The sequence below is a fragment of the Bubalus kerabau genome, chromosome 14, assembly GCF_029407905.1.
Source record: "Bubalus kerabau isolate K-KA32 ecotype Philippines breed swamp buffalo chromosome 14, PCC_UOA_SB_1v2, whole genome shotgun sequence".
Classification (NCBI taxonomy): domain Eukaryota; kingdom Metazoa; phylum Chordata; class Mammalia; order Artiodactyla; family Bovidae; genus Bubalus; species Bubalus kerabau.
The window spans coordinates 17863409-17888818 of NC_073637.1; the positions used below are offsets into that span (position 1 = coordinate 17863409).

General features: G+C 40.8%; 1 protein-coding gene and 1 long non-coding RNA gene across 2 annotated transcripts in view; one reads left to right on the forward strand and one right to left on the reverse strand.

The window, feature by feature from the left end:
• Nucleotides 1-25410, forward strand: part of LOC129626636 (uncharacterized) — a 77607-nt gene that overhangs the window by 39258 nt on the left and 12939 nt on the right. The gene's annotated exons all lie outside the window — the stretch shown is intronic.
• Nucleotides 1426-25410, reverse strand: part of FER1L6 (fer-1 like family member 6) — a 134411-nt gene continuing 110426 nt past the window's right edge. The window contains exons 34-40 of the mRNA XM_055545883.1: nt 25039-25181; nt 21768-21856; nt 21237-21335; nt 17693-17934; nt 15812-15975; nt 5800-5900; nt 1426-4074 (exon numbers count right to left, since the gene is read on the reverse strand). Of these exons, the coding sequence (XP_055401858.1) occupies nt 3891-4074; nt 5800-5900; nt 15812-15975; nt 17693-17934; nt 21237-21335; nt 21768-21856; nt 25039-25181 (1022 nt within the window). The 3' untranslated portion in view covers nt 1426-3890. The remainder of the gene's footprint in view (nt 4075-5799; nt 5901-15811; nt 15976-17692; nt 17935-21236; nt 21336-21767; nt 21857-25038; nt 25182-25410) is intronic.

A 25410-nucleotide genomic window follows, 5' to 3' on the forward strand; every position in this document is an offset into this window, starting at 1 on the left:
CATCTTTCTTCCTGACTGCCAGACTGGCTATGAGTCCTCGTTGAGATGCTCTTTCTGATCCCAGTACTTTGCTCCTATTAAATCTATCAGTCTGTATTTATCTGGTTTTATGTAATTATTTGATTAATATCTTCTCTCTAGCAAACCCTATGCTCCTTTAGAGCAAAGATTTACTTTATCTAGAAGATTGTGTACTTTTGAGTCCAGAGTTGATCACAGCAACTGGAATGAGGATGGAACTCAGTAGTTATCTGTTGAATGAATAAACACCAACTGGCCCCACCTGCGACAAACACAGTTTAGTTTTCCGATTTCTATTCATGTGTCTTTTGAGGGAAAAGAGCAAGAAAGGCACAGGCCATTCCTATTACTGGAGAATTAGATATCACATCCCATGAGTTGTTTCATGATGTTGTTGCTGGTATTCCATTTTGCTTAGTTAGTTTGAGGGGAAAGATTTAAATGTTGTTTTGAAAAAAAAAAACATAAGCAAAACCACTCTGAACCAGATTTAAGCAGTAAGAACAACTCTAATCCATCAAATGAATAGATTTAAATTAATCGACTCTGAGGGATGGGATGGGGAGGGAGGTGGGATGGGGGTTAAGGATGGGAAACACATGTACTCCCATGGCTGATTCATGTCAATGTATGGCAGAAACCACTACACTATTGTAAATTAGCCTTCAATTAAAATAAATAAAATTTTTTTAATTAAAAAAAATTAATCCTATTGAAGAATACAAGTAGGGACTCATGACAGCTTTTTGGGAAATGGGTATTCTGCTTTAATTTTTAAAATTGTTTTATTTTTTGGTTGTGCTGGGTCTTCATTGCTATTTGTGGGCTTTCTCTAGTTGCGGTGATCAGGGGCTGCTCTTCATTGTGGTGCATGGGCTTCTCCTTGCAGTGGCTTCTCTTGGTGCCGAACGCAGGCTCTAAGTGCGTGGGCTTCAGTAGTTGTGGCTCGAGGGCTCCCAAGTGCGGGCTCAGAAGTGGTGCAGGGCTTTAACTGTTACCCGGCATCTGGCATCTTCTCAGACTAGGGATCAAGCCCTTGTCTCCTGCGTTGGCGGGCAAGTTCTTAACCAGTGTACCACCAGGCAAGTCCTAAATTTTTAAAATTCTTAAGCTGTAGTTCCTTTAAGGCTAGCTGTGCACAGTTGGCCTAGAACATTATTTTACTTATTTATTTTCCACACAGGATAGGCCATGAATGATAATCTATGTGTAAGACACCAGACAGAGCCGATTCCAAAATTATCCTCATTTACCATCGCTCCTCACACATTTCTTATAGCACCATCTGATCTGAAAGTGTTTCAAATACTTTTGCTTTTCAGCATTCAATATGACATCAAAGAAAATTTGAGCTGTATTTAACTTAGAAGAATTTTCCGTTTTTATTGTTTTTATTGTGGATTGAACAATGTATATTGTTTTGTCAAGTGTTGACTTGGCATTTCACTGTCCAGAATCCAGCAGAAAGCATAATACCTTCCTCCCAAATCTGTCCTAAAAATAAAGTTGTTCTTTTGCTTTTCAACGTCACCACAAACGTGTGTTGTGCTATTCCCTAAACTTCATCCGTGAAAAACACATTCCTTACTTAGTGCTCTTCTTAGACAAACCATAATCTAGAGATAAACAATATCTTGAGGAAGTTCTGGATTCAAAATCCATGGCGACAAGAGGCTGCATTTATCTTACCTCTGCTGTATCCCACTGCTCGGCACATAAGGGACACTCAATAAATAGTTTTAAATGAAAACCTTTAAATTTATAATTGCTTATTAAACATTTGATATTAAAAATAATGCATATTTATTTTAGAAGTCTTCGGAAAAATAGAGAAACAAGAAGGGAAAGAAAAGATACTGCTACTTAAAGTGAAAGTGAAGTCACTCAGTCGTGTCCAACTCTTTGCGACCCCATGGACTGTAGCCTACCAGGCTCCTCCGTCCATGGGACTTTCCAGGCAAGAGTACTGGAGTGGGTTGCCATTGCCTTCTCCAACTGCTATTTAAAGATGACCACTATTAACACTTTGGCATATTCCTCCAGACATTTAATTTATGCCTATGTACATATTTTTCCTTTTAAATCATGATATACATAGTTTTTTAAAAAAAATTTACAATGTACTCAGTGTATATATTCCACGCCATCAAGTAATTTGAGCTATATCATTACTGATGTCTGTTATTTCACAATAAGAATGATCCATAGTTTATGTAACTAATTACACTAGGAAACATCGTCAATGCTTTAAATGCTCTAGTTTTTAGCACTTCAGAAAAATAGGACTTATGTTTACTAAGGAGTGAGTGTCTAGGGCCAGAATTCAGGGAACAACACTAATACTTCAATCTTTGATGAATCAGAAACATTCTAAATGACTTCTCATGTGGAAGTAACATGCTTCATTTTACAGAAGTAACATATGTGTGAAGTGAAGTGAAAGTCGCTCAGTCGTGTCTGACTCTTTGCGATCCCATGGACTATAGAGTCCATAGAATTCTCCAGGCCAGAATACTGGAGTGGGTAGCCTTTCCCTTCTCCAGGGGATCTTCTCAATCCAGGGATCAAAGCCAGGTCTTCTGCATTTCAGGCAGATCATTTACCAGCTGAGCTATGTGTAAGGAAGGAAACAGTAGCCCCAGTGCTTCTGGTGTTGAGAGGGGAACCCCAATCCAGCTTCCTCCATACCACCAAATGGCCCCTCCAGAAATAAAGAAAAAAACAGTTGCCATACTTATTCATGTTTAAGGCCAAACATTCCAATTCCTTTGTCCTATTTCGCCTGAGAACACTAGTCCCTCACTTCCGCTCCCTGCTTTAGATGGGATGGCAGATCTAGACTGTGTTACTTTGAAGATCAAAGAATTAATTTAAGAAAAACTGATCCCATCTGACAAGTGCATTGGGTATTGTTTCTAAGACTGCTTTTGAAATTAATCTGTGCTTAAGAGTCATGACAGAACCTACCATATATGGTGGTAAGATTGAATAATGCGGATGATGGTTATTCACATCATGGTGTAGGGCTAGGGGGGCACCATATTTGGTGGGGATTATATATCTGACTAAAGAGAATTCCTACTGGTCTCATGGAGCTTCCCGTCCTATTCACACATACCCAGAATCACATTTTAATTCCCACTTGGAAATTGCCATATGCTAAATAAATATGCATAAATACAAATGGATTTCTCCAGAACTCACTACTACTACTGAGCATGTTCTACAAGCATTTAATGGAAAACCAGCAACATCTTTTTAGATGGGACTTTCAACGATGAAGTATTTTAAGTGGTGTATATAAAGTTTATTCCAAGCCAGCTTCTCAGCCTGAATAAGTGAATGTGTCCTGTAAATTGTAAGGATTAAAACAAGGTTAAGATATATGGGACAGGTTAAACATCTAGTAATTTGCTAAAATGCTTTTAGTTTAATTTGCAGTAAAAAAAATTTACTTAATACTTAAAAAGAAGTGTTTCCAATAATATCTGAGACCTAGAATTAAACTTCTCAGAATAAAACCAATTATGGAAAGAAAATATTCACCTAAGTCAATTTAAGGTCACCAGTGACTACTATAGGGTAAAGAAACCATTATTTCATGCTGCCCGTGGGCAAAACTATGCCTTAAGGTTTTTCAGTTGGAAAGAGGGGTGGCAGGGGTTGGAGCAGGGAGGGACAGTTCCTCTCCCATTTCCTCCAAGAAGAGCTGATGTGTCCTTAGTCATAGCGAGTGGCTCTTAGGTCTTTGGGTTTACCCCCTTAGCACCCAGTATGGTGCCTGCACAGAGCACACATTCCTATCTATTTACAGAGGAGGAAGAAGAGGGGATCAGCAGAAAGGGAAGGTCTGGATTCTCCATGACCCTCTACGAGCCCCCAACAATCCTTTGGCTGATGGCTCCCGGCAAGGTATAGATGAAGAGGACCAGGAAGATGATGAGGATGATCAGAATGAAACCGATGATGATGTACTTCTTGTAGTTCCTCCAGATGAGGTGGTACAGGCACTTGAAGGGGCTCACGAACCAAGAGAAGGAGGTGTTCGGGCGGCTGAGAAGGAAGCAAGAGAAGATCAGAGAAGGTGCCAGGTTGTCAACACATACGAATCTCAAGATCTCAGGAAGGATTTCTGACTCTCAGTTTTGTGAGGACCCACAATGAAAGGCCTGAAAATGGGAGAAGACCATGTTGTCTTCAAGCAGGAGCATGCTAACTTTTTATGTGATAATGATTCCTCATCATTTTAAAGAGTGGTCCTGAGGAGGGCAAGAGCCTAGTTAGAACCTAGCCAGAGAACTGAGAGCCCTCTCTGTCTGTCCTACCCTGACCAGTTCAAGCCTCACCTCTTCCATGAAGCCCTCCCTGACCACCCCAGTCCACAATAATTCCTCTGAATTCCTGCCTCACTCATTGCTTGACCTGCCCCCTTTTTGAACCTAACATGTGTTTTCCACACTAATATCTATTTTATGAATCTGTGTGCTCTCCCTAAACAGACTGAAAGCTTCTGGAAGGCAGAGTTTATATCTTACGTTTCTCTGGTGTTCTTCAAAGTGTTTCCAACCATTATGTTCCTAAAACTATGACAGATTAAATATAGGTGCAAAGAAAGGAACACCTACTCATCAGGAGACACTTGGGGTCCAGGGAGGAACAAGATAGCTGTAATTTGAGTATTTTGTGCACATATTTCACATCTATTGATACATATGTTTACTTTTTTAACTTTTTTTTTTAGTTTTTCTGATTTGGACCATTTTTAAAGCCTTTATTGACTTTGTTTCAATATTGCTTTTATGTTCTGATTTTTTTTTACCACAAGCCATGTAGGGTCTTAGCTCCCCAACCAGGGATTAAACTCACACCCTCAACATTGGAAGATGAAGTCTTTTAACCACTGGACCACCAGGGAAGCCCTGTATGTTTACTTTTTAATTGATATATAACCGTGGTTTAAATGGAATATGGTAGTCCTTGCTGCTAGTAATTCTACTTCTGGAAATTTATTTTAAGTGATAATTTATAAAGGGGAAACATTTTTATCATATTACAATAATGGAAAAAGGTAGAAGTAAATTAAACATCCAACTATGGAATGGCAACCAACTTAAATATGGGTCTGTGAACAATTCCACAGCCATTAAAAAAAAATCCTTTGACAATTATGGCAACAAGGTAAAATTTTTAAGCCAAGGATAAGTGAAATATGAAGATAATTTTGTATGCATGATTAGAGAAAGACAAGGAAAAAAATTAATGTAAACTCACATTCTCATACAAAATTACTGAAAAAAATATATGAAATTATTCTGGAATTGCTTATTTGGTAGTATTATGAAAAAGTGTCCTTTCCATTTGCTGGATACTGTGTAAGATTTTTGGAATATTTTTCAGTTATAGAACCATGCCAATAAAGAATCAGCCTGCAATGTAGGAGACACGGGAGACCTGAGTTCGATCCCTGGGTTGGGAAGATCTCCTGGAAGAGGAAAATGGTAACCCACTCTAATATTCTTGCCTGGAGAATCCCATGGACAGAGGAGCCTGGTGGGCTACAGTCCATGGGGCTGCAAAGAGTTTGACACAACTGAGTGACTAAGCACAAACAAAACACAAAGAACCAAAAACTACATGAATCATTAGTACCTATTGACTCCTCCTCACTTTTCGCTTCTCCCAGAGGGATGTTTTGGAGAAATGCTTGCATCCTCTGATATGGGGACCACAGAGGGCCTTTCCCATGTCTGATCCCCTCACCCCCGTGACTTCACTCACTTGGGCTTGTCCAAGGGCTCTGGCTCCTTTCGGGCCTTTCCAACAGGATTTTTCTCAGCTTCCTCTGCTGTCACGAGGTGGAACTCGGCTTCAACCTTGCCCTGCACAAAGACAAAACTCTCAGTTTATAGTCACAAAGAACTGTGGGGTGGGGGTTGAGGGGGAGGGCAAGGCCAACTTTCGAGAAGAAGTGTTATCATGTGGGAGAATGCCAGGAAGGATTTTGCCTATCCGGCTGCTTTATTATCGAGGAAATATCTTTTTGGTCCTGGGAGAAGCCATTTTTACGATGGACAATAAAAGTCCTGAAATAATGTTCCTCAAGTTTTGTGAGGCGAGGGGGTCCCATGTGTACACAAAGACACACAAATTTCACTTGTAATCATTTAATATCTGTAGAAGCAATGTGAAGTACAGAAAATAGAAAGGGGACTAATTACTTGAGTAGCAAACCCTTTTGAATCTACTACCATCTTTCTTCTCTGTTGATGGCTCTCAAAAGGAAGGACTATTTCACTTGTAATCATTTAATATCTGCAGAAGTAATACGAATTATAGAAAACAGAAAAGGGGACTAATTACTTGAGTAGCAAACCCTTTTGCATCTGCTACCATCTTTCTTCCCTGTCGATGGCTCTCAAGCGGAGCTGGGTGTGTATGGACCTACATTTGCCAAATGGCTTTTCTGTCATCCTTGTTTTTGCTGTGCCCTCTAAATATTTTAGAATTATCCTTTTATTCTAGCACTCTCTTCCCTTCTCTCCCCTCAGTGAGAAACAGTCTCTTTGGTTTGAAAATTGTGAATCGTATGTTTCTTCAGAGCACCGTGCCAAAGTTATTGGCAGGGATATAAGTCGGGTTATCAAAGGATGAGACAGGACTTCTGTAAAAGGTGAGAGTCATTCTTTCTTGTTCATTCACTACTTTTGGAGGCTCCCTGTATACCAGGCACTGTTCTAGGCCCTGGGGACTTAATGATTAAGAAAAATAGGATTCCTGATCTAGTAGAGCTCCTGTTTTTGGTGGAGGAGACCCTCTCTCTTGCTCCTTTGGTTTTGTGGATCAAGATTCAAGGTGAGGAACTTCCCTTGCGGTCCAGTGGTTAAGACTCTATGCTTTCAATGCAGGGGACACAGGTTTAATCCCTGGCCAGGGAATTAAAGTCCCACATGTTGTGTGGTGTGGCCAAAAAAACAAGATTATAAAAGATTCAAGATGATAGGAGGGACACAGAAGTGGCAGGAGACTGCAGCAACATCAAAGAATTTCAGCACCTATGTTTGCTGTTAAGTTTGCCTTTCTGAATCCCGTGTGGATGGGGCATTACCTGACTTCTGAGGTTGATTTCCTACCCAGTAAAAAGGTCTAAGGTTCTAATGAACCAATGATCTAGTGTTAACTTATTTATTCTTTCTGAAAAAGCCAGGGTTTCTTCATATATATATATCTATATATTTCATTTTTATTTATTTATTATCTTTTTTGTCTGTGCTGGGTCTTCACTGCTGCACGGGCTTTTTCTCCAGTTGCGGTGAGTGGGGCTACTCTGCATTTGTGGTAGGCAGGGGTCTCATTGCAGTGGCTTCTCTTGTTGTCGAGCCCCGGCTCTAGCTCGCATGGGCTTCAGTAGGTGTGGCACATGGGCTCTAGAGTGCAACATGGGTTGTGGCTCCCAGGCTCTAGAGTGCAGGCTCCACAGCTGTGACCCATGGGCTTAGTCGATCTGCGGCACATGGGCTCTTCCCAGATCTGCGATCAAACCTGTGTCTCCTACTTTGGCAGGTGGATTCTTTACCACCGAGCCACCAGGGAAACCCAAGCCAGGGCTTCTTAACAAACAGATTTAGTTGCTGGCAGCCACAAAAATGTAATCTTCAGATAAATTAGAGAGAAGTAGAGTATTTGGGGTGAGTTTGGATCCCTGGGTTGGGAAGAGCCCCTGGAGAAGAGAAAGGCTACCCACTCCAGTATTCTGGCCTAGAGAATTCCATGGACTGTATAGTCCATGGGTCACAAAGAGTCAGACACAACTGAGTGACTTTCACTTTCACTTTTTTTCCCCCACTTTTTTGGAGCAGGCTCAGAGAGGTAGTGTCATGGCTGTCTAAATTAGTAAAGCACAGTGGGCTTTTATTACAAGTGAAGTCATGAGTTCAAATCCAGGTAATCTCATCCATTCTTTAGACTAGTACTGTGACCCAACTCAGAAGGGATTAAATTCATATGACCCAGAAATATTCCTTAAAAATATGTGTATATATACTCATTCCTATTGAGAAATCTTGGCTCCATCAGCAATGCCTTGCACATAAAGGGACTGAGGAAATGCTTGGAAAGAAAGAATATAAAGCTTTTATCCATTCTTGTCACTCCTCTACACATCTATCAACAGTACAATAATAGTAATATAACTCTAACTGTAATTGCAACACTTTATTGAATGCTTGTTTTGTCCCAGATTTGTTTTTTTTGTCTATAATCTATCATAGTGACTAGCAAAGTAGGTCTCCTTTATATTGATAGAGAAATAAAGCCATAAAAGTCAAATAACTTTCCCAAGGTCCCATAGGCAATTAGCTAACCAACTGGAATTTGAACCAAACTCTGTATGATTCCAAAGTTCATGCTCATTCCTTTATAGCAGGCTGCCTTCCAATTGCCAGATAATTGGACTAAAATTTTTATGGGACCCTTCCTACCTCTAACACGAGATGATTTTATGATTGTCTTCATCATTGCCACCTAAAGGCATTTGTCTTCTTGGGCCTTAATTTCCTCATCTATCAAATGGCCAGAGCCTCTTTAAAGCAACTTGGCTCTAACTGCTAGGTTTCATGAAAGGCAGAGTTAGAGCTTAGGATAACCGTGTAAGATTTCATGGCTGGAATAAACCCAAGAAGCCACCTCCCAATGCATGGCAGAGAGGGCTTCCAATCTGCAAGATAAGACCCTCTGGCTGATTTCCAGAGGTTTTCCAGCAATGATCTGGGCTCCACTGTGTAACACTTTTATATGCTAGGAGCCTCATTCAACTCCTCTATACTTGAAGAGTTTAAGAGTCACTAACCAACTGCTGGGCTCCAGACTGTTTGGAAAGGAGGACAAAATCCAATGGAGAACAAGTGAGTATGAGAGTGAAGGGATCATAGGTGCCTTTTTTCTTAATTGCTTAACAATAAGCTTAGCTAGAGTGCTGTATAACTTGCATGGTGGTATATTATTCCATTTAAACCACTTGACAGCTTGGCAAAATAGATGACATTTTTCTTCCCAGTTTACAGCCCAGGAAACGAAGGCTTGATGATGTTTGCTAACTTATGCCACAAAACTAGGATTTGTACCCAGGTCTTCTGACACTAAATCCCATCCTCCACTATTTTGGAAGAAAAGCTACGACAAACCTAGAGTATTAAAAAGCCGAGACATCACTTTGCCAACAAAGGTGCATATAGTCAGTGCTGTGATTTTTCTAGTAGTGAAAAGTTGGGCCATAAAGAAGGTGGAGCACCAAAGAATTCATGCCTTCGAACTGTGGCACTGGAGAAGACTCTTGAGAGTCCCTTGGACAGCAAGGAGCTCAAACCAGTCAATCCTAAAGGAAAGAAACCATGAATATTCATGGGAAGAACTGATGCTGAAGCTCCAATACTTTGGTCACCTGATGTGAAGAGCCGACTCATTGGAAAAGATACTGGTGCTGGGAAAGATTGAAGGCAAAAGAGGGGGGCGACAGAGGGTGAGATGGTTGGATGGCATCATTGACTCAATGGACATGAGTTTGAGCAAACTCCAAGAGACAGTGATGAATAGGGAAGACTGGTGTGCTGCAGTCCATGGGGTTGCAAAGAATTAGACATGATTGAGTAACTAAACAACAACATCTTCTGCTATTTCATGTGTCTAAGTGGTTGCATTCTGTGGAAGAAGTGAACCAGCCTATGTATTTAACAATCAATCAATATGCCTTTTCTGAAATGTTCAAGAAGAATCTCACAATCACTGCCATTCCCCAGCATTAGAATATATTTTTGATGTTAAATGTTGAGAATACACACTTGGTATAGAGAGGAAAAATGTTGCACAGATGAGGCCAGATACAAAATAATACACTATGTGTGATTTCATTTAGCTAAAGAAGGCAACGGATCAACTAATGAGGTTAGAGGTCAGGATAGCGGTCAGGACAGCGGCATGAGGGGTCTGGGTCACTGGAGAGGTTCTGCTTCTTTGTCTAGGTACCGACGGGAGTGTTCAGTGTGTGAAAATTCATGGTTGGTACACTTTTCTAGAATGTATATTACTCTTTTCTGTATGTAAATATATTATGTATTAATAAAATTGGCTTTAAAAAGAAAAGAAAAACGTTTTTGACTTCCATCTAACGGCTGGCCTTCAGTAACAGGGAATAGTAGAGCAAGGCATAGCATAACACAGCACAGGAATTGAGTGAGTAGGATTTGGTGCAGACAAATTTATATCTGAAATCAGATCCTGCCACTTACTAGCTGTGTGACCTTGGATGAGTTACCTGCCCATTCTGAGTCTCACTCATCTGGGGATGTTAATAGGATGTACCCCATAAAGTTGCTTTGAAAAATAAATAACACTTATACAGTGCTCACCCCAGTGCTTGGTAAATATCAAACTTTTAAAAAATCATAGTTCTTACCTTCAATACTACTTCATGGACAGAAATGCATAATTTAGTGAGAAAAATATTCTGCTTATTCAAAAAACTCTCAAAGAAGTCCCAAGGACCCATATTCTTATAGAAAAAATTTAAAGGAAAAAAAAAAAAAAAGGAGGCAGAGGATATGAAATGAGTTCTGCTCAAAGCATAGGAGTCATCAGCTAATATTATGAAGAGCCTCAACCCCGCTTCACTGCCCTGCCTGAGTGGGCATGAAGCGTTTATCTCGCATCACAAAGGCAGCAGGGGGAAGGTATTTACTGATGCAGTCTGATAAACACTGCTCCTCATTCCATATCTCTCCACACACAGGCCATATTCTATTTCAATCATCAGTATTCAACCAAGCACCAAGGAGAGGTCTTAAGCTAATAATATCCTCCCAATGTAATTTTAAATCAGAGCTGGAAAAAGTGGACACTTTGAGAGACTATCTGTTAACCTAATGACATCTATGGATGGAAGAAAATGATAAGGAAAGGTCCTGACAAGACTAGATTCGTGGTATCACGGCCATCACTCATGGGCTTCACACTTCACGAGCCCGGAGGGTGGAAGCTGCCGGAGGCCGAGAAGTGATTCTGTTGAGGTTGGATATGCTGTCTTCAGCAGCAATGATTGCTTTCTAAACACAACTCTCACTTGTATGAGATGAGGCATTCTCATACATTAATGGTGGGAATGTATGCTGGTTAAATCCTTTAGGAAGAGAAATACACATATACACAATACATACATATACACATGAAAGTGAAAGTCGCCCAGTCGTGTCCAACTCTTTGTGACCCCATGGACTATACAGTTCATGGGATTCTCCAGGCCAGAATCCTGGAGTGGGTAGCCTTTCCCTTCTCCAGAGGATCTTCCCAACCCAAGGATTGAACCCAGGTCTCCCACATTGCAGGGGGATTCTTTACCAGGTGAGCCACAAGGGAAGCCCACATACACATATATATGTACATGCACACATATGCCTGTGTGTGTGACTGTGTGCATTACAATACATGATCATACTCTGGACCTAGGAACTCCATTTCTCAATAGCTAATTGAAGGAAATAATTCAAAACTCAGAAAAAGCTTTAACACAAAACACATAGTCATTATTCTTTTGGATATTCAAATTGTCCTGTTTGTTATAATGAGATGTCTCAGGGTTGCATTGCATTTATCTGCCCTGACCTGGAGTCAGTCATTTCCCCAAAGATATATGGGTTCTTTTAGTAGGAACTGGTATTCAGAAACAAGTGTCAGGGTGCTAGGAATCTTGTTTGCTACTGGGTTAGAAAAAAATTTTTAAATTCATGAGTCAATGATGATACAAAAAAAATTAAGTAAGAGAAAAAAAATCTCATTTACCACCACTAAGTATGAGTCTTACACTAATTCTTGATTCAAAAACTTGGTAGTGAATGGAGAGAATTAAACATTTATCTGATATATTTTTTTAGGGGATGTGGTGACTATAATATATATCCATTTGATGAGAGAAAGCTCTTCTTAACACATAAATGCCAACTAATAAATGAAAAACAATGATATAATTAGATAATATATAGATGGATAGATAGATGATAGATAAAAATGGCTGGGGGCCTATTTGAAAATAAAATAGATCAAAAAGATAAGTAATAGCAACATATCAACTATAACTGAATCTTATTTTTTTAAAAAAAAAAGCTATAAAATACATTTGAGGACAATAGGGTATCCTTTTTTACAGAAGGAGAAATGAATATGATATGGATATCAAGTTATATTAGGCAATATTATTAATTTATATGTGATGATGGCATTGTAGTTATGTAAGAGGATGTCCATCTTCTCAGGAGATGCACATGGAAGTATTTAGGGGTAAAGTGTTAGAATGTCTAGAACTTACTCCTAAGTGATTCAGCCAATGTATGTGTGTGTGTATCTATACCTATACTATACACACACATATATATATTCACATATATAGGCAAAATAAATATGGCAAAATATCAACAAATGCTGAGTCTAGATGGTGAGTATGTAGCTGATTCTTGTCCTAGTCAACTTTTCTGCATGCTTAAATTTTTTTAAATGAACATATGTTGAGGAAAAACACATGATTTAACTGTGGCCTTTCTATTTTGAGAATATAAAGAGTTAATCATATTTCTAATACTATGTAGAGGAATGCTTATTATAACACTGAATAAACCAAAATGAACAAGGCATTGTTTTTAACATAGAATGATCACAATTATATAAAATTAACCAAAATCTATATATATCAGGAATAACAATATGTATTAGCAATTGTTTTTTTGAGCAATGTGCATATGGGCACTATTTCTTCCTTTCTGCATTTTGGTGTCTTTTGAATTTTCTATAAATGCATATAATATAGTTTGTCTTAAAAACGATCTTCAGGGGCAAAATATCTCCCCTCTCTGCTCCTGTAGAATCTGAATTTGCCATGTACTCTTCAGATAGTTTGTCTGTCTACAGGTTTCCTCAGCTGAACTGTGAATTTCTCGATGGCAGGAATGTGTCTTATTGATTGCTGAGCCTTTAGTGCCTAGTGTATGAGTATGGAGCCATAGTAAAAGCTGACAACGGTTTTCTCATACTAAACTGAGAGCAAAGAAACGTCTCTTTTAATTTTAGTTATTATGCTCTTGGGACTTACCTGGGCTACCTACCTGTAGACTCACAATATTAACCTATAAAAGAAACTTCCTGATCTTCATCTCCTAAAAGAGTGATTTCTTTGAAGGTTGCTTTTAGCAGGATAATAAGATGCATAATGCAATGTGTTTAATGAAAAACATGTTCTATACATAGTCCTGTTCCTTCACCAAAGGATGCCCATGCTTTTGCAATTCCATTTGGAGCTGTTTTTCACTCACTATCCATATTCCACACTAGGATCTGTGTGATCCAAGTCTCTCAATTACACCACTTGGGTGTACAGATAAGTGGCTTTAAAAATAAGCCTGGCAGGTGGCAGAGCCCATAAACAAACCCCTCCTGGCTGCTGGTAATTGGAATAAGAGGACAGTGATGTTCTGAGTGCTGGCCTCAAGGCACAGGAGGGGAGTTCACGCAGAGTTGGAAATAGAGTATGTCTTTGCTAGAAACACATCTTGGAGGCACCCAGTCTGAACTAGTCATTTTACAGGCATGGAAACTGTAAAAATGAGTAGACAGAAATCTCAATTAAAATAGAGTGGAGGGATCAGAAAAGGGGGCTCTCATGCCCTATGCAGACAGCAGAACCTAACAGGAAGAAAGACTTCCTCTTCTCACCTGGCCACAGCTCATCCAATGAGAGACAGTCACGACTCAGCCAATGAAAAGCCATGGATTCTTTGTTAACTATAGCACTCCCAGCTTCCTTTTTCCCTCCATAAAAGAGTTCTGTCCATTTTTTTGCTGGGGACTTGCACATGGCTAGGACGGGGAAGCCTGGTGGGCTGCCATCTATGGGGTCGAACAGAGTCGGACAGGACTGAAGCGACTTAGCAGCAGCAACAGCAGCCACGGTTGCAGACCTCGAACTGCAATTCTTTGTTAATCCCAAATAACCTGTTTCTGCTAGAGAAATAGCTAGCAGTCTACTGTTGGAGCATGCATCAACACTTTATACTTTTTTCTGGTTAAATTTTATTCCATTATATGGATATATATATCCATATGACATATATAAAGCCACTTAAAACTCAAAATGGAGTAACTATGGTTCAGGCATCCAAAATAGAGCCAGGTGGTTTTGTGGATGCAAGTTCCTGAATCATTGAGAACTTCAACCTTCTGAACTGTATCAAATTCTCAGACACCACTAGCCATCTTCAAAACAGTATCTGCCATCAGCTGCTCCCGGCAACCTTGCAGTTTCAAAGATCCCCCCCTCCTTTTGCAACAATGTAATCATTTCAAACCCCAACCAATCCTTGCTTAAAAAAAAAAAGCACCCTCTTGCCAGCTAGATTTCTGATTGGTAACCAAAAAAAATCTGCTTAACTTTGTGGTGTTTTGCCTTTACCAGGCTCCCTCATTTGGTAGTGGAACAGAACACAACTCAAGTGCTTCTTGAATCTGCCTCTCTCTGGCTGTAGTCCTAACAAACCTCAAATAAATGCCTCTTTACTTCAATCAGGTCTGTGTTTCTGAAATTTTTATTAACATATCAAATTTGTTTATCCATTCATCAGTTGATAGACATTTGGATGGCTCCAATTTGGGGTATTATGAATAACATTGCTATGAACCTTCATTTCTGAACTCATCCATTCATCAATCAGTTCACTAACTGAGCATCTATTATGTGCTAAGCCATGAAGCTTGGAATGGAGTGCAGAGGCTGCCACATAGTAAAACCTCAGTGCATACTTGAGGGGACAGGAAAGAAGGAGTCTGCTTGAATTCTCATTCTTCCGATCCCGTCTCACAGAGGGGACTGAACTTGAGAATGGAGGGAAGAGAAAGCCTCCAAGAAAACACGCTAGAATTAGACCCCATGGAGTCAGGTCAGCAGCCGCCATTTACCCAGTTAGGCTCAAAGAAATCCATGTCTTGCCCCCACTGAGTCCTCAGAACAGAGAGAGACTGAGAACTCGGTCTATACCCAGACCCGTGACCTGAAGGGTCCTGACTTGGGTTTGCTTTGACCTCTGGGCACTAGGAGCAGAAGGGAGAACACGCTCCCCCGAAGACAGGGACAGAAGCAAAAGGGGGCCATCCATGTGGTCCTGGTCCCTTTTCTCAACTTCATTCAGCACTGGAGTCCTCCGTCCTCCCTTACACAGGTGATGAGGGGGCTCAAAGAAAGGGTAAGGGAAACTTTCTTCCCACTACTCATGAAATGTCTGAACTACAGTATGTGCCACACAGGATGGAGCAAGTTGGCAAGTTTGGAAAGGGGTGAATGGCTCTCCTTTCTGCCAGCATCCTCCGGAGCAAGTTTTAAAAGGATGGATCACTTTTTAAATTGAGTTTTTCGTTTGAAGGTGAAGGGATGAAGCATTTGCATTAAAATTACACATTTGTCAGGAATGTATGCATAATTTCAACAGATGTTGAAAAAAAATTAACGCCAGGGGCATATGTTCAAGCCAAGAGGATGGAAACCCACCCTGACATAGATTACTATTAAATCAAGCATGCTGAAATACGGAGGGCTTAATGCATTTATAAATTTTTCAGAATTCTTGCTTCTCAGAAGACCCTTTGCCCTAAAGGGCTCTCTGTCATTTCAAGTCATTTTTCTTTAAGTTTACAAAATGACTCATTTAAAGAGCATGGGTCCTCTGCCTGCCCCATCCCCACCCCATCTTCTACGGCTCTGACTTACTGTGAGTTCTTTGCTTTTAGCAAAAGGCCACCAGCCCCGCACACGCTTTTGCTGGAATATGGAAATCTTGTTCTCCTCACTTGCATTTTCAAATTTGGTGAGATCACAGGCTTTGGCAGACTTCGCTGCTCGGGGGAAACTATTGAGGTTCATCTCCAGGGAGCCTGTGAAGAGATGCCCTTAACAGGTTAGGGAAGGGCTTTAAAATCCATCATTATCCTCATTCACACACCCATTCATCTATCCTCTCACTGGTCATTCAATCAGGACCACAAGGGATCAATAGCTTGTGGTAGGTATCCAGGACACAAATATGACCAAGACATGTTTGTTGCATTTAAAGCATTAATCATGCGGCAGCACACCAGGACTTCCCCGGCAGTCCAGTGGTTGGGACTTTGTCTTCCAGTGCAGAGGGTGTGGGTTCGATCCCCGGTCGGGGAGCTTAAGATCCCACATGCCTTGCGGCCCAAAAGCCAAAACATAAAACAGAAGCAATATCGTAGCAAATTCTATAAGGACTTTAAAAAGTGGTCCACGTTAAAAAAAAAAAAAGTATTAAATAAAAGAAAGTGCTGTGGCAGCAGGTAGAAGACCAGGGCAGAGCTACCGTATGTAACTTTGAAGCCTCGGTTTCTGATGTCTTCTTCTAGGCCTCTTCTCTGTTCCCCGAGTATGATCTAGATTCTGTGTCTATCCTCTGAGCTTTTCCCTGCCTTAGCACTGATCAGCCTAGAAGAACCTCCTCCCCCCATCACCCTTCCCTTTCTGGGTCCATTAAACTCCTCCAGGCTGGGGACTAAGTCTTACTGTCCTGGTAGCAACTCTTCCAGTACCTTCGTGGGTTCTCAACAATGAATTTTCTCTTTTACGAAAATTTGTGTACAATCTTTAAGGGGTTATTTTCCACTCACAGTTGTTATAAAATACTCGCGTATTTCCCTATGTTGTATAATCCACCCCGGAGCCTGTCTGATACTCAGTGGTTTTGCCTCCCACATCCCCACCCCTGGGTTGCCCCTCCTCCCTTCTCTCTTCCCATCGGTAACCAGTTGTTTGTTCTCTGTATCTGTGAGTCTGCTTCTTTTTGGTTGCATTCACTAGTTTTCAACAATGTGTTTTCAACAAGTAAGTATAAGTCATAATAAGAGAATGCCATGAGAATACTATATTTCTCTCTTTAATAAACTTTCCTATTAAGTAATATTTGTTAACTGTGGACACTTAAAATATATACATGAGTTAAAAAAATTTACATAATCCTACCTCCCAAAAGTTGACCACTGCCTTACTTATTAGTTCATATTCTCATGTCAGTCTTTCTGTCTCTTTGGCTGTCTCTGACTCTTTCTGCTACACAAATAAACACAGTTTTTACCAAAAGGGGATTTTTTTTACATACTTTTTTCATTTAATGCACCTTGCCTAACTATCCAACTGATTAAATATTCTAATATTTTAATGGCTGCAGGGTTTTTACTTATTGAGCACTACTATGTATGAAACTCTGTACTTCGCTTTTAGATTATCAAATATATACCCTCTGAAGTATATAATTTTATTATTCCCATTTTACAACTGAGGAAAACTGAGGTACAAAAAAGACCAGTGATTAGCTCAAAATTTAACAGCTTCTTGGCATTGGAGCAAAGATCAATTTAAGGTTACTTGAATACATGTCTTCTACCATAGGGATGTACCATAACTTACTGAGTCAATTACCTTATATTAAGGGCTATTTGGAATGTTCCAATATTTTGCTATCAAAATTATTAAACAGCATCGAAATGATTATTTGTGGAGCAAAGTCAGACTAAGCTCTCCAGAAGTTGGGATAAAACCCTCAACATTAATATGACTTTGATGAAGTCTCTACCTTACCCAGAAAATCATCTGAGGACAGTCTTTCAAAATCCCAAACCTGGAGCACCAACACAGCTGGTGTCTTACACTCCATCTTCTCTAATGAAAATATATGCTCCCTCTTGGAAATGACCATTTGCTTCTCTGCTGGGAGATACTGAAATGGAAATAGGAAGCGCCAGTTGAAGTTCCCCTCTCCGGTCAGGGAGTTGTAATGCACGTCTGTCTCCTGCTTGTCGTCTTCCAAACCCTTTAACCACCTGAATGAAGACAGAGAAAGAATTAAACCCTCTGAGCACATTATTCATGCATCAGCATCACCAAGAGTGACTGAAGTAGTTTCATTGTGGTCACGGATCATAGTTTTAAAATTATGACATAGTTAGATTCAGATGGAAATTTCCATTGGATCTGAAAGCTATAAATAGGGATCAAAGGGTCTGAAGCAGAAAGAAGACTCTCATTCTAAGTCAGGTTGGGGAATTGTCTTCAGTAGTTCTTGGGCAGATCCGAAGCCCCATGCAGTAAAGAGGGAAAACTCAGGAAATGTGAAATGAAAGTTTAATATGAGTTTCTTCTCACCCTGGGAGACTTCTTTATGGGGGAGGGGGCATTTCTGCACCCACTATATTACAATACATTTTATTACATTACTCCATTCCATAGATAAGTTGTCTTAACTCTCTGTGCCTTTGTTGCATCTGGAACATGGAAGCAATCACAGAATCTAGTTCATGGGAATTCTGAGGAATTACATGAGATAGTATATGTCCAGAGCTTTGTGTATTCCAAATGATCTATTATGTTATTTCCTCTTAGTATTATCTGGTCTTTCTCCTCCATGCTGAATATAAAGTAAGCTATTATGAATACATTTTCCTCTAGTACTTTATCCATGGCTAATTAACTCTTGAGAAAATAGTTACTTTTAATTCAAACTAATTGATAATGCCATAACCACTTATTTTCTGAAAGCAAATATCCCTTCCTCTACCCCAAACTACCCCAAGAGCAGATAAAGATCCTTCTCTTCTGAGAAGAGTGGTACCACTCAAGGTAAAGGCACAATTATTTAGGTAAGGGTACCTTTATTTAGCTAAAGATGGTGCTCGGCCAGTCAAGGTATGTGTGGTATCTGTTATGAGGCAAGGGCTGAGCCAGATGCTAGGGGGTGATGGGGAGCAAGCAGAGGTGATCCTTGCCTTTGTGGAGCCACAGTCATGGAGGGGAGAGGATAGAGGGAAATGGGTGGTAGGGTGGAAGAAGTCACCAGTGAGGGATATGCAAAGGCCCTATGGAAGAAGTTAGGATACATTCTAAGACAGGAGAGAAGCTCAGTGTGACTAGAGAAGGCAAGGGGGGGAACTGATCCAGTGAGATGATAGGTAGCAGCTCATTATATGTGATATTTTAGGACTTATGAGAGACTTTAGATCCTTGTCCAGAGAAAATAGGATGTCACTAAAAGATTTTGAGTACAGGACTGATGTGATGAGATTGAGTTTGTAAAAGATCACTCATTTTTCAACGTGAAGAACAGATTATTGGAAGTAAGACTGAATATGGAGAGACCAATTCAGATAGTATTGACCCCAGCAAGAAATGATGGAGGGCAAGATGATGATGGTGGAACTTTCCTGGTGGCTCAGTGGTAAAGAATCTGCCTGCCAAAGCAGGAGGTTTGGGTTTGATTCCTGGTCCAGGAAGATCTCACATGCCTTGGAGCAACCAAGCCTGTGCTCCAGAGCCCGGGAACCACATTTACTGCAGCCCACATGTCCTAGAGCCTGCGCTGTGCAACAAGAGAAGCCACAGCGATGAGAAGCCCACGCACTGCAACAAAGTAGCTGGCTTCCCTGGCTTGCCAACTAGAGAAAAACCCACACAGGGATGAAGACCCAGCACAGCCAAAAATAAATAAATATATAAAATTATTTAAAAAAAAAGATGATGATGACGTGGTGACGATAAAGAGAATGGATACTGCTGACAGCTATTTGGGACCTAAAATGAATAAGACTTAGTGGCATACCAGAAACGAGAGTGTCAGTGAAGAAGACGGGTTCTTGACAGGTTCTTGCTGGGGGAAGACAAAGAGATAAAACTGAAAAGAATTTACTGTTTCTGAGATGAGTTTTATCTGAGGACACATTTTGTTGTTGTTGTTAAAAAACTGGTACACTTTATTACAATAATATTTATGCTTTATTGCTTGTATTTGAGAGTATACTGAATATTTTGTTTGAAAACAAGTAGTTTATCGAGAAGATTTTGGATGAGAAGCTATCTATAGTTATTATTATAGATAACTTCTATATGTTATTATGATTATTATTCTATTTTTATTTTTTAAATCATAGAATGCCTTAGGTTATGCAATATTTATTTTGAAAACCTCTAAGTAATTTCTTAACTTCCTCAGAGTTTGTGGAGAGAAAAATTATTGTTTCTTTTAAATTTTCCTGCTAAAAGAACCACAATTCTTTTCTTATTTTTTAAATTGGAGTGTAATTGCTTTACAATGTTGTATTAGTTTCTGCTGTACAACCAAGTGAATCAGCTATATGTACACATATATCCCCTCCCTCTTGATTAGGGTACATGTTTAAGTCATACTGTTTCTGGTTCTCTACCACCTCCTCTCCCTCCCCGACTAGGGGCTAAAGGAAACCTACAAAGGCATTTGTGTCATAGCCAAGATGTAGGAGAGAGATACAAATTATTTAGTTTCCTAGGTCCTAGGCTGATAAATTTTTTTTATCAAACTAGCAAATGAAAAGGTATAAATTTCAACTTTTGTGTTAGGCTGTGGCTCAGCTGGTGAAGAATCCACCTGCAATGTGGGAGACCTGGATTTGATCCCTGGGTTGGGAAGATCCTCTGGAGAAGGAAACAGCTACCCACTCCAGTATTCTGGCCTGGAGTATTCCTTGGACTGTGTAGTCCATGGGCGTTGCAAAGAATCAGGCACAACTGAGCAATCTTCACTTCACTGTGGGCTTCCCAGGTGGTGCTAGTGGTAAAGAACCTGCCTGCCAATGCAGGAGACATAAGAGACTCAGGTTCGATCCCTGAATTGGGAAGATCTCTGGAGGAGGGAATGGCAACCCATTCCAGTATTCTTGCCTAGAGAATCCCATGGAAAGAGGAGCCTGGTGGACTACAGTCCATAGGGTGCAAAGAGTCAGACATGCCTGATGCAATTTAGCATGCATGCTTATAATCTTAACACTTAATCTTTCATCAATAGCACTATAGTTCACTACTTCCTGCTGGTGTAAATATATTTTGAATGTCATTCAAAAAGTTTAGGCATTCAACATTTAACAGGAAGAGACATTCATATAAACAAACTTTTCTCACAAAAATATTTCATGAGATAACCATTCTTAGTAAAATGACCAAATATTTGGCAAAGAAAGTGACCTCTCTAACAAGGTGAGTAAGAAAGCCTCCTTTTGTGAGGTGTGGGTGGAATGCCTTCCATGAGGCATAGTTTGGTTGAGGGTTAAAGGGTGAACAGGAGAAGGAAAGGGTGGATGGAGTTTGCTGATGATCTTACCCTTTAACATAAATATCACTCGATTTTTGTCCTGTGAAGATATTCTCATCCTCCAAAATGACATCTTCTGTGTTCCAGATGGTTACTCTCAGTTCATACCTGGGATAAGGGAAGGGAGACGTAGGTTGAAGACCCTGGAGGTTGAGTCGATTGGTGTCTATGTGATTCTGGTATTGCTTTGAGTCTATAAGCTTCCTCAACTTTACCAAGTTCAAAATATTGAGACTCAAGGTCTTCGTTCCATCAAAACCAAGTGTGCCAGCTGGAATCATCATGAATATGAATTTCTCTGAGCAGATCCTCCTTCCATGAACCAACATTTTTCAGAACGTGGAAGAATGCTGACACTCGGCTCTTACCATAAAACAGGGGCCACTGCTTCCATCCCCATTGCTACTATTACTATACCACCACTCACCTCCTGATGTAACTGACCAGGTGTGATTGTCAGGTGTCAGCTTGTGTCAGACACCAGGTCTTTTAGTCTGCACCATGGTCTCTTTCCTTGAAGATGAGGCTGCAACTACTTACCCTTTGGGTTTCCTTGGAGAAATGTCAACAGGAGGTCCAGGCTGAGGCATATCTTCAGGAAACATATCCACCCACATCTGCAGACGGCCCTTGTGAAGAAAAGAAGACTCTAGCTTTTTTGGGGAAAGTGTGGTTACCACATGGACACTGACCATTCACAGTTTTAACAGATCCCTTTACTAGGGTTGAGTCTCTGGTGGCTCAGATGGTAAAGAATCCGCCTGCGATGCAGGAAACGTAAGAGACTCAGGTTCGATCCCTGGATGAGGAAGATCCCCTGGAGAAGGGAATGGCAACCCACTCCAGTATCTGTGTCTGGAGAATTACATGAACAGAGGATCTTGGTGTGCTACAGTCCGTGGGGTCGCAAAGAGTCAGACATGACTGAGACACTAACACTTTCACTTTACTAGGAACAGTTATTAGGTAAATATAATATAATATAATAATATTATCCATACTGTATTTAGACTATTTGTTGACAAAGACAGAACCTACATTTTTATTAAAAATTGGAGCATATATCAAAAGCAGGGCAAACCTTATTGAGCACCTACTATGTGGTAGATGCAGCCCTGTGCAATTGAAAGCATTGTCTCATTAATTCCTCCAATATCTCCACTAGGTAGAAATTCCTACTTGGCACATGAGAAATGTCTTGCATGTATTTACACAGGCAATATATAGCAGGGCCTGGATTCAAATCTTATCCTCTGACTCTATAGAGACCTGGCTTTTCTTACCAACCCCTAAGGATAACAGAGATTCTATTATCTGTCAGAAGTATCATGCTTCATTGCCTCCAATGTATCTTAACATCCACTAGCTCCACCAATGCTTACCCCTAGCCATAAGAAAGTAAGGTTCAGAGAAGTCAAAGAAATTATCTAAAGTCCTGTGGCTAATTAGTGATAGAACAGGACCTTCCATCCATTGCTCTGGACTCCATACACCAAAATTTATCCTGTTTCAAGGGATTTGAAAGCCCAGGTGGGAAGAAGGTCCAGTGGATTCTACGTTCAGCTCTGTTGTATGTACTCTAAGTGCTCTGTCAGCTCAGGCAAGAAGGTGAGTGATCAGCAAAGGCTGGGATGGTCAGGGAAGATTTTATATGAAGTAAGTGGGGCTGTCAACAGAGCAAGGAGGATTTGTAGGATTTGGGTGAAGGAGGAGCTTTGGCTAGGGGGACAAAAGGAGGATTTCCAGAGGAAGGGACAATATAAGCAAAGAGCTAGCATTTGGGAAGTGATGAGCCAATTCTGGGCTTCCCTGATAGCTCGGTTGGTAAAGAATCCACCTGCAATGCTGGAGACCCCAGTTCGATTCCTGGGTCGGGAAGATACTCTGGAGAAGGGATAGACTACCCACTCCAATTCAATGAAGGATTATATTCCTAGGGTCTCTAAAGAGACATTATGTGCTCAGTTGCTCAGTTGTGTCTGACTCTTCGAAGCCCCTTGGACTGTAGCCCACCAGGCTCCTCTGTCCATGGACTTTTCCAGGCAACAGACATTAATGTTCATCTTTAACCAATAAGCCACATCTGACAGGTAAAATGAGGGCTGCTGCTGCTGCTGCGTCGCTTCAGTCGTGTCCGCCTCTGTGTGACCCCAGAGACGGCAGCCCACCAAGCTCCCCCGTCCCTGGGATTCTCCAGGCAAGAACACTGGAGTGGGTTGCCATTTCCTTCTCCAATGCATGAAAGTGAAAAGTGAAAGGGAAGTCACTCAGTCATGTCCAACTCCTAGCGACCCCACGGACTGCAGCCCACCAGGCTCCTCCGTCCATGGGATTTTCCAGGCAAGAGTACTGGAGTGGGGTGCCATTGCCTTCTCCGAAAATGAGGGATACCAGTAACCAAAAGATTTCAAAGATCTGGGAGTAAATCTTAAGAAATAACCATAAGCTTCTACATTTGATAAAAGTGTATTCTTTTCAGACACCCACACACATGCTATCCCTAGGTTTATATTCCACCATGCCTGGGATAGCAGTGTGGGTCTTCCTGCCCCATTATAGTCAAGCTCATTTGCTTTGCCCAGACTACACAGTGAGTGAATTCAGAGCTGGGACAGAACTAGGGACTCAAGCTGTCTGGGTTAAATCCCAGCTCTGTGTTGTGCTGTTCTTAGTTGCTCAGTCATGACCAACTCTTTGGAACTCCATGGACTGTAGCCCGCCAGGCTCCTCTGTCCATAGGGATTCTCCAGGCAAGAATACTGGAGTGGGTTGCCATGCCCTCCTCAAGGGGATCTTCCCAACCCAGGGATTGAACCTAGGTCTCATGCACTGTAGGTGGATTCCTTACCATGTGATCTGCCAGGGAAGCCCAAGAACACTGGAGTGGTAGCTTATCCCTTCTCCAGGGGATCTTCCTAACCCAGGAATTAAACGGGGGTCTCCTGCATTGCAGGCAGATTGTTTACCAGCTGAGTAACTTTGTGCAAGTTACTTAAACTCTCCTAACCACAATTTCTTAAAAGTAAGGATCATAATAATTTCATCATGAGGCAATATTAAGAAATAAGGCTTAGGTGACCCCTACACCTCTGTTTGTCTAGGAAAACCCTGGCGTGGGCCCTTTGTAGCAGCTTAATTGTTAATAATGACCTCTTTTACTCTCAAAATGGCCATAATATGGATAAATATATCCTTGGTTATCCTAACTGAGTGATATTATTTCCATAAGGAGTCTAGGACATTAAAAGTTTCTTAATCTTTTCCCTTCCAACTCATAACCCAGATCTCTAGTTATCTTCCACACAGCTTGTTTTTGCTAATTCTTCAAGGTAAGCCTCCATCTATTGCCCCTCTGGGAAAACTACTGGGATGTGTGGTTACTGATAGATTTTGGACAAGTTCTTGGGTACGTCAAATGGGTTTTGAACTTTCTTAAATGCCAATATTCTTCTGAAAGAATTTGATTACTCAAATCATAAAAAGGAAAGAGCAATAAATCCAACTCTGATTTTAGGGCTGAGTTTCTCAATCTTAACATTCACTTGGGGCTGAATGATTCTTTGTTGTGGGGGGCTGCCCAGGACAAAACAGGATGTTTAGCAGCATCTCTGGCCTCTTCCCACTAGAAGCAGTACCACCCTCACCCACTTGAGACAACCAAAAATATTGATATTTCAGAGATTGCCAAATGTCCAGGCTAGGAGGGGGAAAAACTGTCCCTGGTTGGGAGCCATTACTACATGGCACAAACAAGATTAACTTTTAGGGCAAAAGTCTCATTTGTTGGGGATGAACATTTCTTGGCCACTACCTGCTCCATTCCGGGCTTATCCTTGTGGTACAGTGGCCGTGTTTCTATGTGCTCAGGAACCAGCCTACACCCAACCTCTGGAATATCCTCCCAAGAGTGTAAAATCCTGAGGGCCAAGTGCTCATACGACTCCACCGTCTCATCTGCATGGAAGAGAGAAAAATACAGAGACTTGTCAGATGCGTGTTCCTGTAAGGGGACAGTGATGAACTATCAGATACATTTTCAAACACTCCCTTAAAGTGTTTGAAAGGTTTATTTAAACATACAAGTAGAGAGAAAATATACAGGTAGAGAGAAGAGATAGCAAAAAAGAAATAGGACAAATAAAATGGAAAGAGGTGGGAGTGGGGTGGTGGGAGGGGGAAGGAG